Source organism: Oenanthe melanoleuca, chromosome 2 (genome assembly GCF_029582105.1).
Source record: "Oenanthe melanoleuca isolate GR-GAL-2019-014 chromosome 2, OMel1.0, whole genome shotgun sequence".
In the NCBI taxonomy this organism is placed as follows: Eukaryota; Metazoa; Chordata; class Aves; order Passeriformes; family Muscicapidae; genus Oenanthe; species Oenanthe melanoleuca.
Window position 1 is genome coordinate 143,467,847 of NC_079335.1, and position 15,313 is coordinate 143,483,159.

At 37.0% G+C, this 15,313-nt stretch overlaps 1 protein-coding gene across 1 annotated transcript in view; it reads right to left on the reverse strand.

Moving 5' to 3' along the window:
- Positions 1–15,313, reverse strand: part of LOC130250058 (sodium channel protein type 5 subunit alpha-like) — a 32,469-nt gene that overhangs the window by 3,238 nt on the left and 13,918 nt on the right. Inside the window, exons 13-25 of the mRNA XM_056485378.1 lie at positions 13,299–13,537; positions 12,759–12,959; positions 11,643–11,996; positions 9,579–10,016; positions 7,323–7,443; positions 6,092–6,246; positions 5,291–5,473; positions 4,957–5,064; positions 3,247–3,525; positions 2,602–2,655; positions 1,541–1,682; positions 873–973; positions 187–457 (exon numbers count right to left, since the gene is read on the reverse strand). Of these exons, the coding sequence (XP_056341353.1) occupies positions 187–457; positions 873–973; positions 1,541–1,682; positions 2,602–2,655; positions 3,247–3,525; positions 4,957–5,064; positions 5,291–5,473; positions 6,092–6,246; positions 7,323–7,443; positions 9,579–10,016; positions 11,643–11,996; positions 12,759–12,959; positions 13,299–13,537 (2,646 nt within the window). The remainder of the gene's footprint in view (positions 1–186; positions 458–872; positions 974–1,540; positions 1,683–2,601; positions 2,656–3,246; positions 3,526–4,956; positions 5,065–5,290; positions 5,474–6,091; positions 6,247–7,322; positions 7,444–9,578; positions 10,017–11,642; positions 11,997–12,758; positions 12,960–13,298; positions 13,538–15,313) is intronic.

Here is a 15,313-nt window from a genome sequence, read left to right on the forward strand (position 1 = left end):
AATCTCATTTAATATTATCTAATATAATCTTGAGGAGTGTTTCTTATTTTTTCCTTGAGAGTTTACAGTATTATGACTTACATTTCAACGATTATTTGCAGTTAATAAATTTTAACTACTTTTTTTTTCTTTCTAAAAAGAATAATAATTGATGTAGCAAAGAATTTTCAAGGCAATTTTACTTACCAACAAGTGACATAATAACAACAACTAAATCAAATATGTTCCAGGCATTTGAGAAATAGTACTGCCTCAGAGCCAGCAATTTCAGCACACATTCTGCAGTAAAGATGGTGACAAAGAGTATATTGATTTTGCTGAGGACGTTTGTCTTTGTTTCACTTTGCTCATATGTTTCCACCATCATCGTGATCATGTTGAGGCAGATGAGACCCATGATGACAATATCAAACACTTGGGATGTTACAATGTCAAAAAGGAAACCTTGGTATCTGTTCTAGAGGGAGAAAAAAATATTTCTGACATCAGTTATGAAAATAAGGAGTATACATTCATACATGTTTCTACATTTCCAATTTTTATGTTGCAAAGTCATTCAGCTACAATGAAGTCAGAGAAATTGGAGAAAGGCAGAGTACAAATATGACATTAAAAATCCATTCCCATCCTGAAGTTCTATCAGTCTATCCAAGGTGAATATAAAACCCAATAATATTTATGCAGAGAACTTAGTAAATATTTAACTAATAAAATAATTCGGTCAACTTTTTGGTGTGGAACTCACTTTAGAGCACTGTGTTAGTATCAATGTAAAGACAGTATGAATAATTTCTATGTAATATATAAATATATGCACTTTTCAGTGAATTGCATTTTTGCAATGCATTTTCCCAGTGAAGAATTTAGTTTACCAAGGGTCTTGGAGTGGGTTTTTGAGGTTTCTTGGATCCCAACTTTTTCATTGCGTTGTAGTATTTTTTCTGTTCTTCTGTCATAAAAATATCTTCCCCACCTAAGTATACAAAGAAAAGTCACTGTTATTTGCTAAGAATAAAAACTATTGTACTTAAAATGTCTAAAATTCTGGAAACTGGCATTCCTTCCTTTTTTACACCTTGCTGTTACCGGCTCCTTTCATACCATGATACTGTGTCCGAAAAATCAATGGCTCAACCCAGTCATTCACAGAGTAGAAGTCTTGGTGTGAAAATCAGCTCACTGAAAAGGCATGGACAAACTCAAAGAGAAATCATGGACAGGATCAAATCTTTACCTGGCTTCCCAAATGCTGGGCTTGCTGAATATCCAAATCACTCATCAGAGCATCTGTGGCAGACCCCTCTCTAAATAACGAGTCTCCTGTCATGCTGAGTTCCCCAAAAGGAGTGAAATTTTACCAAAATTTCACCCAAAAGGTGAAATTTTAAGAGACTTCGAAATGTTTGGGGAACATCTAGGTGTTCAGGTTACAGGGGGGGAAAAAAGGATAAAGTTATTTCTTGTAACTTCATTATTAATGCCAACAGAAGTTTTAGATTCAGTGTATAGGACCTTGTTCTCTAAAGCACAACCAGTACACTTATCTTTTTCTTTTGCTGGTTGAAGTTGTCAATGATCACACCAACAAAGAGGTTCAGGGTGAAAAAAGATCCAAAGATGATGAAGACCACAAAGTAGATATACATATACAGATTGTTCTCCATATCTGGCTGATCATCTTTCTGCAACAATGAGAAGCAACTTGAGAAATAACACACAGCAGCATGAGCCCAATTCAGAATAATCTTCATATCGAAGCTCCTCTCAAAAATTGATTCCAGGAGGAACTAAGATTTACAGCCTTACTGCTAATTGTGACAATAGTGGTATAGTTTAAAACTACCAAAAACACACACTAAATTTTGTTTGAGTATTCTTGACATGATTTTCACAGGCATTGCAGAAGCACCAGTTCAGCTCCTTCCAATAAGAACAGGAGCTGTAAATTTTTCAGTAAATGAAAATTCAACCAAACTATGTAGAAGTCAAATTCCAAGCTCTTGCCATTAAAATTCTTGGCCTAGATATGTTGTTGTTCTTTTTTCTCTTCTTAGCAAAAAACTTCTGCAATGACTATTATGAGTAAAAACAAAATTAGAAGAAGAAAAATAACTTTTCAAATTGAAAAAGAAAGAAGAAAACATACACACAAAAGAAAACACATTAAAACACACACACGAAAACATATCAATACATGAAAACTCTATTATTAGTATATTCATTTTTCTATATATTGTTTATGTTTTCATGTATAATAGTAGCAATATTATAATATTAAAATAGTTTAAAAATTCCTTTATTCCTGTGAACTCCTGATGAAATTAAGACATTCTCTATATTTAGATTTCTTTCCTTCCTAAGTCATACCAACTTGTTCTGCTTTTAAGTGGGTAGATCTAGAGCTGAAACACTTTCCTCACTGGAATAGATGAGCTTTAGGATACTATGAGTCATTTGCAAATTAAATTTTCACATTGTCTGACAAAAAATAATTACTGGTAGTATTTAGCACAGACAGCACATGTAGAAGTGCAAAATGAATACTGCACTTGCAGAAAGCTGTAGCATTCACAAAAAATATGATTGAATAAAATGACTGACCTCTCGTGAATCCACTGCTGCATACATGATGTCCATCCAACCCTTAAATGTTGCCTGGAATGAGAGATTATGGGAAATGTGTTGGACTTTGACCTTAAAAGTCTTCACAAAATTTGCAATATCCCAATGACACTGGCTGGAGCAAGAGCCTTTGCTATGTTCACATGCACAAAGCACCGAGCTCTGGCTGCTGCTGTGAGTGGCATTCTCAGCCTCATTAGGATATGAAAGCTCTCAAGGGGGAGACAGAACACTTTATCCTAGGATTCTGACAGAGCAAACCCTCATCAGCATGGCACTAAAGGCCATGCAACCCTCACAGCTGAACAAATCCACATTTTGACAGAAAAGGTCACGATTTGCCCCAGAATTCCTTCTGAGATGGATCCAGCTCTCAGGACCACACAACTGGTGGAGGCTGCAACAGCACTTGCCCACTAAATGTTCCTTTATCATCTGGAAAATCACAGCAGGGTCTCATCCATCCCCTTTTTCCCATTTGTGTGCACGAACAGCCAGCTACAAGGGGACAGCAAGCTGCAGGATATTTCACTCCTTGCATCACCCTCAGAGACGAGTTAGGAATTTATGAAAGGTCAAGCCCATCTGACAAAGTGCTGGCTACTGAGGACAAGCAGCACTCACCACCTGAAGAAGAGCCAGGTAGCCAGAGCCAACATTATCAAAATTGACCTTAACGTTGACCCAGAATATTTTTCCAGTGTTGTTGTACGTCTCACAGTCTGTTTTGTTCTTGATCTCGGTGCTTATTTCGGAATTTTCGTCTGTCATGTTGACACATTTCCCAAATTTCCCAGCAAAGAGGTTCACTCCCATGATGCTGAAGATGAGCCAGAAGATGAGGCAGACGAGCAGAACATTCATGATGGAAGGGATGGCTCCCAGAAGGGCATTGACCACAACCTTGGATGAAAAGGGAGAGGAAAAATATACTTCAGAAAATGAATGAGCCCAGGCATCTGTAAGCAGACACTTAGTCACATCTGCAAAAAGAAACCTGATATTTTCCATGTAAATACTAGTCACAGCTGGCAGGGGGATTTTGAACAATATCTTTAGTATCTCTATTAGGCTTTCAAAGCAATAGTTGCTACTTCTTGGTCTGCTGTGAGATCCTACTTCTAATAAAATGTAGGGGTTTTTTTGACTTTTCCTTGTTTTTTTAGAATAAGACAAGTCCATTTGTTTCTTTGTTTTAGACTTTATTAACTTAAAATTTCTGAAGTATTCATCTATAAGCACTAGAGCAGAGGACTATTTTTTAGATTGTCAAAAGTAGTTCTTAAAAGGACCAGTAAAAATTCTCCTCTAGTAATTTGCTTCATTTATTTTTAGTGGATTATGATTGTGTTTGGGGTCTACAATCATAAGCCAGGTATATTTGCTGTGCTAGAGAGTGTACAACCACAGAAAATTATCCATGCAGATTTTAAATGTATGCTAAGACATAAGACATAAGAGATTGCTAAAAAACAATTGGGAAAGGGAATGGTGGGAACATTTCTTTGTGTTTCACAGTGAAGGCAGTGAACTCATCTGTGAGGTAGCAAAGAAAAACTTAATGGACCAACATAAAAATTCCAAGGTTTTGTGAAGGTTTTTTGGAGACTGTGTCACACATATTCTTCATAGCAAGACAGAAAGTGTGACATCACCTGTTTCAATATCAAATTTACTCCAGACACAGAAATTTTGATACATTCTGCTAATTAATTTAATGACATTTCTCTGTTTTCACAGTGTCAAGATTGCAACCACAGAATTTTCAGTCTCCCTTCCAGAAAAAAGAATAATAAATAAATGTGCTCTTTTGATGGGAAAAGAAAATCTAATGTTCTACAGACAAACACTTTTGTTTTCTGAAAGAACTCTATTTGAAACAATAATTTGAGCAAAGTACTTTTTAACAGGCTACAGTTTTTGTAAATCAATGCAGTAAAAACTTTCAAAATTGAAGCGACTCTTTCCTCCAAGTTAGCTTGCTATCAGATTTCAAAAAATGTAATTGTGCTCACAGTTCTTATTCTCTACTTTATTTTATTTTTGCCTATCTCAGTAAGACAGGAAGACAAGAATGTCTGAGCAGTGATGGAGCAAAATTCCACCTAGGCCAGTTTTAATTTCAACAGCACTTGGATCAATCACTCCAGGAAAGTTTATAAGGAATGCCCAAGTGCAGAAGAGTGCAACTAAGGGTCTCTTTAAAAATCCATTTTATAGTTCCTAAGTCGAATCCAGAGTGAACATGTGAACTTCATGAAGACACAGTGATGAGTCACAAACCTGCTATGTGCTCATCAGTTCTGACAAGTTTTAGTTTGCAGTCAGTCTTACCCTCATTCCCTCAAACCGTGACAGTGCCCTCAAGGGTCTCAGAGCTCGCAGAGTCCTGAGAGATTTCATGGGGCCAAAGTTACTGCCAAAGAGGTTTATCAAAGAGACCTGAGTGGGAAGACAAAGGAAATTAGCAATGTCCTGTCATCTGTTTCCTTTATTTCTGTCAAAAAAAAAAAAAAAATAGCCCAACCAACAAACAAAACCATGCTTTCCATATTGGAGTACAATATCCTGACACCATTGCTACAGGGGTTAAAGGGACTGTATGAAATTTATATCCAGAAAATAATCAGGGATTCTGCTGCTAGTGCTGTGTAGGAACAGCAAAGGCAGAACTCACTCCTACAATAAGGAAGTCCAACCAGCACCAGGCATTGGTGAAATACTTCTTGAAGCCATAAGCCACCCACTTCAGGAGCATCTCCAGAACAAAAATGAAAGTGAACATTTTGTCAAGAAATAACAGTACTGCTTGAATTCTTTCTCTTTTATGTATATGGATGTCTTCAAATGCCTGAAATCATAATAGATATAGATAAATGGCAAAAATCAGAAATTAACATTGCACAATTAAAGTCAAGCAACACTGAGACCTCTTCATCATTCAATTTAATACAGATCTGGATACAATTAATTACTCAAATTTATGCTAGCTGATAAAATTGTCCCTGTGCCTCCTCTTTCTTTTTCACTATATAGTACAGCCCTGTGGATGCATCCTTCCTGCACAATGAAATCCTAGAACAGTATATATTTTTAAAAATTTATATTATAAAGTTTATCTGTTGAAAAGAACTAAGTATTTTTTTCCAAGTTTGTTTTAGTGGTATAAAATGTCCTTAATATTTCACAATTATGACATAAATTCCTGAGAGAAATCCAATATACAGCCAGAAGAGAAACAGCTTCTGAGATTCATATATTCTTAACTTAGCTCATGCTCTCTTATAACTTTTAATAATGTCAATAATAGATCTGCAATAATTAAAATGGTGAATAAACGACTGTTATTTGTAGACTCTTCCCTCATAATGAGTTCAAAGATATTCACTTTGTTGCTATAAACAACTTCTCTGTGCACAAATTAAAGCCAAAAATCCTTCATGAATACATGAAACAGTGCTACACCAACCAGGGCTCCACTGCTCAGGAGAATCATGAACACGATGAAGGATTCAAACCAAGAATGTTCAACAATCTGGTAGCAGGTTTTTCTCAGATTCCACCAGGTTTCTCCTCCAAAGTTGGCAGCACTGCCCAGGCAACAAGGAAAGTACCGAGCACAGCCTGGAAGGGAGAGCAGCAGTGAGTGGCTGGAGGGGAAGCACAGGAATGTGGAGGCAGGGCCAGGAAACTTCTGGGGACAGGACAAAGTCAATGGTCACAGTTACTCCATCATTGCTGTTGGCTTTCCCTGTTATACCAAGAGAAAAAAAAATTGGGATACGTCTAGTTTAATTTGCTTTGTAGCTCCTATTTATATACACAGGTAGGGCACCTTTGGACAACTCTCCATTATTTCAAGATATTTCTGAGACACTGGACAGGCTGTCACTGACCTGCTGTTGGGGCACACAAAACTTCAGGGCCATGGGAAGAGTCATGATGTTTCAAAAGCCCTTCTCAGTTTCTGCACACTCTTTGGAAAGCAGAGATGAGATGATGTAACCCCAGCTATAGCCACCAAGTTTGTCAGGATTGATATTATGAAAGCCAGCATTGTTACTTATTAGGGTAGGAAGAAAGCATAAAAGTGCTGAACATATCCTAGAACAACTTGCAAAGCTAGATATTGTCTGGTGTTTTGAAAAGAATCCTCAGATTATTGGATGATATTTAATGTCCTTTCCAACCCAAGTCATTCTGTGATTCTCTAATCATCATCCTATAGAAACTCAATTCATTTTAGCAGCTTCTTTTGCTTATTTTACTCCTTTGAGATGTTCATGAGATGCTATACAAGGAATACTTTTACTGCTGCAAAGAACTGATAAATCTGATGTGTCAAGTGACCATTGCCAAGTGAGACCTGATCCCACACACACTTCTCTTCTGTTAAACCCCCAGAGTGACTTGGTTGCTGTTGAGTGAAATTCATCTCACCTCACAATCCTATTTTTCAGAATGGGATCTATACCATTGCCCATGTCTTACTTGGAAGCAATGAGCTTTTAGGGGAAAGGGGTTTATTTTTCAGGTGTCTCAGTCTCTGTGCTGACTAGATAGGGACAACTATTTAGCTTTTTTTCAGATAACTAAAATTAACTGAAAATAATCTGACCCTATTGGCTCAACTTCACTAAAGAAACAAGTTGAGTTTTCACTCTTCTTACTTCCCAGTAGTGAAACCATGAGAATCTTACCTTCTGGAAAACATTGTTCTGGAGACTTGAAGTCTTCAGAAAATTCTGGAATCTGTTTTAAAACATCTTCAGGATTTGTCAGATCCACTGTGCTGACTGCAGAAGAGCTGATAATGTCCAACTACCAAGCACAGTAATATCAGTTATTGATTCTTTCTAATTCAGGTCCAAATCAATAAATTAATCCATTAACAAATCAAACTCAAAATTGAAGCTTTGTTATGTACTAATATTATAATTATTGTTGGTAATGGAATAAACTTCTTGATTTTAAAAGATATAAGCTTAGAAGTACCAATATGTGCATTCAAAGAGAGGCCAAAGCTCTATAATTACAATATCTGTCTACATGAACTAGATGTAACTGCCTAATCAGCTGGGAAATTGAAGAGCTTTTAAACTCATAGTAGTGAATGTAGGTCTCAAAACAGGAGAAATTACTTGGGTTAAAACTATGAAATCATGGAAAGATGAATTCACACAGGAGACCCAGATAAATATCCGTTATCATGCCAGGAACTGAGCACCCATGACAGGATTTAGGAATTAGAAATTGGAATCATGCCCTGTATTCTTCAGTTGCAAAGCTTTTTGCCATCCCATTAAACCAAAGACAGCGTGCTGTGAGTCAGCAGTTTGTTAGCAATTACTTTATGCTTTTGTTCTTTCATGTTTCCATAATGTTGTTTTTTACTTACTTGAATGTATTCTACATTCAAAATTATTTAAAAAAACTCTAAACTGGTAACAATGATCTTTAATATCACAGAGAGAAACTCATTTCAAGTATTATTATTATTATTATTTCTTGAATCCAAGATATTTAGGACACAGGCAGACTTGATGGAATTTCCCAAATGGAAGCTTATCTCTCCTTAATTCTTTTTTTAATCCTCCTCTTTTTGTGGAGTCAGAATTTAAGAAATGGAAAGCATCAGAGATTATTTTACAAATTATTCAGAATTACTACTAAAATTACATCCTAGCTTTCCCATTTCTACATGCTCTCTTTCCTATAATTACATTTTTTTTAAATAAATATCTAGAATTCCTTTGATTTTGCTGACTGAATTCCAGCTCCAGTACTGGCTTTTGTCCTGCCAGACCAGGTACTGCAAGTTCAGAGCTGCTTCTGGCACTAAACTTCTCTCTGGCAAGTCCCTGAACAGGAATATTCCTGTGTTTGACCAGTATTGGAAAGTCAACAGAACTTAAAAAAAACAATTGTTACCTCTTTGTCTTCTGGTGATGAGAGTTCACTCTTCCTGTCCTTTTCTAGATAAAGAATACTGAATTCTTCAGAGGAAAATCCTGATCCTTTACTCGAGCTGCCTGAGTTTTTTGCTCTGTCTCCCCTTTGCCTTAGGTGATTTTCATCCTGAAATTAATCTGTGTATTAGAGGCGCTTTCTTTTACCCTTTAAGGGAGTGTACAAGTCAGAGGGGAAAAACCAATATGCTATAAATTTAATATCAAAGTGGGAATGTCCAGACAAGAGTTATAAGAAAGGAACATTTAGAGTCACTGATTTTACCCAAAGATAGAGCTTTTCCTCTCCAGACATGCAGCAAATGAAGGTATTTTCATGATCTATTTGAAACTTAAAAGAGATTTCTTACATAGGAATTAAGAGGGAAATTTAAGATGGGAAACTGTGGAACCAGAATTACAATTGTGATTGAAACAGAACTGAAAAATTTATAGAGCACAAAGAAATCGGATAAATATATGATGTAGTATCAAAAATATGTCCTTAGTGGAGTCACTCCATACTTATTCCCATCCACTTCTAATAATTACTACATACTACACACAGCAAGGAAAAATACAAATAAGTATCAGAGTTATAAATTCATATTCTGAGTCCATGTTGATGTTCTGTATGCAAAACATGAATTTTTGATGTTTTGTGTGAATAATACTGAAACAGCTGACATTATTCATAAATATTTACTTTAAAAAATCCAAGTTCACCAAGGACTGCTGCAATTACCTGTGTGCACCACAGCATGCCAGCTAGAATTCCTGCAAAAATTTTCTTATAAAACCATGAAAGAATCTTGATTTTAAAAGGCTCCAGGTGATGATTTCCCTTTGTTATGAATATTTTTACTTTTGGTTCTAGTTCAGAACTTTGTAACGCTCTGGAAATGGATCAACATATCCCACCCTGTTCTGCTGGAGACCATCATCTCTCCCTCCCTTCATCTCTCTCCACAATTCCACTGTTCTAACACAAATAAAGAAATCTATTACCTGTTTGCTGCATTCTGTGTCAGTAAATGTGCTCAGTTTCTCATCATCTTCAAAACCCTCACTTGTATTCTCTGCCTCAGCAATAGGGACACAAACAAATACGTTGGGGTGCCTAACAAAATCTTCAAGACCTGGGCATTTGTCCCTGTTTTTCTCAATCCTTTCATTATTCCAATTCTCTTTATAACTTTCTGTCTCTCCAGGCTTGACCCCAAATGAGTTCTGTGCAGTCAGTTTGATTTTCTTCCTGTGCACTTTCTTTATCTGCCTGAGCTGCCTGCAGCAGGCGTCCCACGTGGCGCTCTTGGCCAAGCGGAACCCCGCGCGGATCCGAGCGAAGGCGATCCGGAGATTGTTCATCTCCCCGTCATCCTCTGTTGTCTGGAGACTGTCAGCACTAAAAGAACTCAGCAGCAGCGCAATGAAAAGGTTGAGAACCTGAAAGACATCGAAATAACAAAAAAAAAAAACCAAACAAAATTTAAGTCTGGAGATTAACACTCGAAAATCTGAATTCTAGCTTTGAAGAACAAAGGTGCTACCTAAGTTCAGTCTCTCCTGAGCAAAGCAAAACAAAGTGATAAGGAAATGGCAGCTACTGATCACATTGTGGTTGATAAAACCAGCTCTATCAGAAATTTCAATGTTCTCATTCCTCTCTTCTCAAAAAATGTAATTTAAATGACAAGAGAAAACAGATCTGTGTGCCAAATGCTTTATTTGGCAAAAGCAACTTTTCAAAGGTTAAAGTACGAACATAGACTCACATCCTGTCAGTTTAATAATTGTCTCTTCATTCTTCAAATTGGAATTAAATTGGGCCTCTGTGGAGTTACTTGCAAAATTTTGTGAGATCAGATTCAGGCCCAGAAATTTCCTCAAATCTGCCATATTATCACAAAAATCAAAACCAAGCTAAACTCGAATTTCACTTTTTTTTCTCCTTCAAATAAAGGAATGTTTAAACTTGCATTTGTTTTTTGTTTGCTTGCTTTTAAGGGAATGTGAGAATTTAATTTTTTCACTAGTATTTTGGTTTCTAATGGGATTCATGTATCTTAACTTTTATCATGGCAGAACTGGGCAGATAACACCCTGAGCCATCTAGGGACCACAGGCAGTGGAGAATATCAGCTCTCCAGAGAACAATTCATTCCATCTTTCTTAGTTATTGACTCTAGGCTGGAATAAATCTCAGTTCCAGATACCTCTCTCTGCTTCCTTGGACCATGAGAGAGCCTGAACAAAAAGGGTGGGTTAAACACTTCATTGCTTGACAGTTAACATTATGTGATATAGGTCTCACTCACAGAATTTCATCACTGACATAAATCCTTGGGTGTGGAACAGGCAGGACATTAAATACATATTTAGGAATCAGCCACAGAGCAGAAATTTCCCATAAAGATCTGCCTAGAGTTAAATATGTTTGGATTTGTTTTACAATTAAGAGACGTATGGCATATGAATGAAGGACATGAGGAACAAAGACACTAAAATAAAATATTTATGATTTGGGCATCAAGAAAAGACAGTACAGGACCAAGGAAGGCAGGCTGTCCCTTATGTCCCAGCATAGCTCTTGGATATAAATGTACTTTGAGATGCCTAAAAATAATTGTGACTTCTGTGGTAGCACTGTAGGTTCTGCCATGATAAAGAATTCAGTACTTGCATGACATCTTAAAAATAAATAAAATTTATTTAAAGAAGACTTAAGCACTTGGTCTAATTAATTCAAGCAGGTAAGCCATAAGCCTCACTGATTATTTACATCCAAATCCCAAGATGTGAAGAAACATAGCTGCCTGTCATGCATTTACTGCAGAGGTATTTCACATTGCCACATGAAAAGGTCAAGTGATGCTGTGTGCAAAGCTCACAAAATGGGAAAATACAGACAATGGCTCAAAGGTGAAAGGAAAAAGAGGATTTTGCAGACTATGACACACATAGGCAACTTTTCCACCTGTTTTTAGGGAAACTACCTTTTGTTGTCAGAACAGCCATTAACTGGAGTCCACCACAGGCAGGATGAAGAGAAAAACACATTGCAGAACTTACCACTAAATTTCCAATCACCATGACCAGCAGAAAGACAACAAGACACAGTGATGGCTCAGCAACCACCATGCAGTCCCACATGGTCTCAATCCACTCTCCACACAGAATTCGGAAAATGACGAGGAATGAATGGAAAAAGTCCTTCATGTGCCAGCGTGGCTTGCAGTCTTTGGCTATTTTAGTGCAGTTGAGCGCATAATTTCTCCCAAAAAGTTGCACCCCTACTATAGCAAAAATGAAAATGATGATAGCCAGGACGAGGGTCAGATTACTCAGTGCTCCCAGGGAGTTACAAATTATTTTAATTAGAGTGTTTAAAGTTGGCCAGGACTTTGCCAGTTTGAAGACCCTCAGCTGTGTAGCAACATAAAACATAGTGTTAGACATCAGTAGAGATAACTCATCTTTGCACCATGCAAATCCTAAAATAACCAATTTACTGCTATTCTCAACTATTCCAGCAATGCAACATTTTTCGCACATTAATACTTTTTAAAAGTATTTATAGATATTTTTATTTCTTTTGTCTGGGCAATGCAGCAAACATAAACTAATCACCTCGTAAAGGATCAAACTAACTTGAGACTCTGATAAATGCTTGGCCCACACAGGCAGGTGTCCATTAAATGCTCTTGGTGTAGATAATGGTGCCTAATTTACATGTAAAACAAAGGACCAAAAGTTCAGGGACTGCTGCTGTAGCACTATGAAAAGAGTCTATATTTTGATAAAGCAATTTAAATCAGTCCCCAGCATATGAAGTGGATACCTTAACATAATCTCACTTCTCTTTAAATATTGTTTATTTATGTTTGTACTCTGACACTTTCTTCCTAGTTTCCTGTGCTAGTTTTAAATTATTTGCATCAGTTTTATAACATGTCCCCTCCAGAATATTTTTTCCTTTGAATATTTCCCAGTGAATTCAAAAGAAATTTACTTCTTAAACTCTGTCTGACATCACAAGGAGTTTGAGTGTGTTTCTTAAAGCCAAGCCAAAGAAATAAAGATAATTGGGGTAAAAAAACATAATTTCTTGCCTCCTAACTGCAGAAGTATTCTCTATAAAATTCACAAGATAAAGTTTCATACAACTGAGCATGCGTGAAGCATTACCAGTCTGAAGGATCGTAAAACTGACAGGGTTCCTCCTTTTCTCCTTTCCTTCTTGCTTTTGTGTTTGGGGAAACTCAGTTCAATTAAACTCAGTGTGACAATGACACTGTCAAAAATATTCCAGGGCTGCTGAAAATAGTAATAGGGATCTAGAGCGATGATTTTTAAGATCATTTCTGCAATGAAGATTCCCGTAAAAACCTGTGACAAAGAAACAGTAGCATCAGCCTGAAAGTAGCCATGAATTTGTCTTATCTCTAGGTCATGTTCCCTCAAATAACATTCATGGACAGATTAATAAAATCCATGTTTACAAAGTCCTAATGCACTTTAAATTAAAATGGGAGGATTTTTTTCTGTCTTCTCAGAAGCATGCCAAAGTGTATAAAAATCTGGGAATTGTCTATATCAGAAACAAAGTTTATAAATGCAGGGTTTGCTAATTTTTAATTTTTACTGTTATTTTTTACATTTCAAGTGAAAACAGACATCAACCAATTAATTAATCCTATAAAAAGCCACATAACAGAACTTGCTTACCAAGTTGCCTATTTTGAGCATGAATTTAAAAGTAGGTGACATATTATTGTGCTCCAGCGCCATGAACAAGGTGTTCATCACAATGCAAACCGTGATGGTGAGATCAAAAAAAGGATCCTTTATAAAAGCAGCCACTTTTTCCTTGATTCTCAACCAAACTGGGCAACAGTCCCAAATTAGATACTTTAAAGCAAAGTTCTTCAGGCGTGGTGGGCATTTCTGCTGAGCTCCTTCGTGTTCTAAATGAAGAAGAAAATCCTTCTATCATTAGTTATCACTGAGCAAGATGGTGAAATAACAACTTCAAGTATTGAAAAGACCAGAGAAGAAAAAGGAAATCTCATCTCTCACAGAGTTTCCCTGCACATTTTACCATTCGTGTAGCTCTCACATCAGCTGATAAATGTGAAAATAAAAATTCAGAGAAAATTGGATTCTAAATTCTTTTGTGAGCACCTCCTTCAAAAGCCTTTGGAAAGGGTTTTAATTGTTTCAGACTGGTACTACAACTATCTGACAGTGCAGATATTTGTGATGCAGAGGCCTCACCACAGCTTCTCATGCTCTTGTAGGACAATACAGCAGCCACAGAATTTCCCACCTTGTCCTCACACGGGACAATGGCTCTGTCACACACAACAACTTTTTGTCTCTCTTGGCTCCCAAGACAAATTAAAGAATCAATGGTAGACACAGGAATTCTGACTGGCAAATCCAAATTGCCTGAAATTTGGCATTTGGCCTCTTCTATGGGAAAGGTCACACCCACCATTTCCCAGCTAATGCAAGTCCAACTCATCTCCATTTTCCACCAGTAGAACTTGGGACAGAAGCCATTTTGTCTTTGTCATTTTCATCTTCTTAATCAAATCTAAATCTTGCAGCTTTTCTTTCTTCACCATTAATATTAATGAGCCCTTCAAAACAATTTTGATTCATCTTAAGTAAGTCCTGTGCAAATTCATTGGCCAACTGGAACTAGCTTTAAAAACAAGCACAGTAGGAATTACTCATCTGGTTTTCAGGGAGCTGGAAGCTTTTCAGGAATAAATGAGCTGGATCTGACTCATATCCTTTTCTTAATTGGACCCATCCTTATTTCTTCCCCCTGTTTAATTTTCATTTCTTTTTCTCCCAAGCTCAACACCTACACCTGCACCCTACACCACTTATTCCAGAGTGATCACTTTGATTCAATCCTCACTGCAGATCTAGCTCTTGTCTTCCACTAGAGCTACAAGTCCTGTTCCACCCCAGTTCACAGCTGAAACTGTGCAACAAAAGCCAGATTTTTGATGAACTGCACTGCAAGGCAAAGTTCAACTGGATGTGTTGCAACTGTGATTTTCCTGAAAAAAAACCCTAAAAAATTAAGGAAAGGGACCTTCCTGCCACAGGCTCCCTTCTGTTCAATCCCATACCTGTGGTCCAAGAACTGGTGGTAGGATTCCTCAAAAGGGCCAAAAGCAAACAAATGTTCATTATCCTGAATAACTTGGACTGAAATTTTTCAACAAGATCTCCAACAAAACTATCAATCATCAGAATAATTGTCACTGATTAACTCCCACCAAAAATTCACATGGGAAGGTAATTTAAAGGAATAAAATTGTGAAGTTAAATATTCAATATCCAAGAGTTGCCACAACTAATTTAGCTTGCATAATCTTATTAATTGTTGAATTCTGCCTGCCTGTGAACCCTCTGAATTCAGCCACTGACACAGCAGAAATCAGAAGATCAGGAGGAGAAAACTGTTCCAGTCCTGCAGGTGAGATGATCAGAAATATCTTCCACCCACTCTCACCCCAAGCCCCTTCACTCTCTGTCCTACAAAACAAGCTTTTACAGTAGGCAAAGGATGTGCTCCAGTACATAGACACTGTGAAACACTTTTTTTTTTCTAAAAGAAGTCCAAATTAACAATGAAATTCCTAACTACACACCTAGAAATCTCTGCTAACCTTTAAGAAATATGCTTTGTTCTTTCATGGTAGCATTACTTAAAGGGTTGA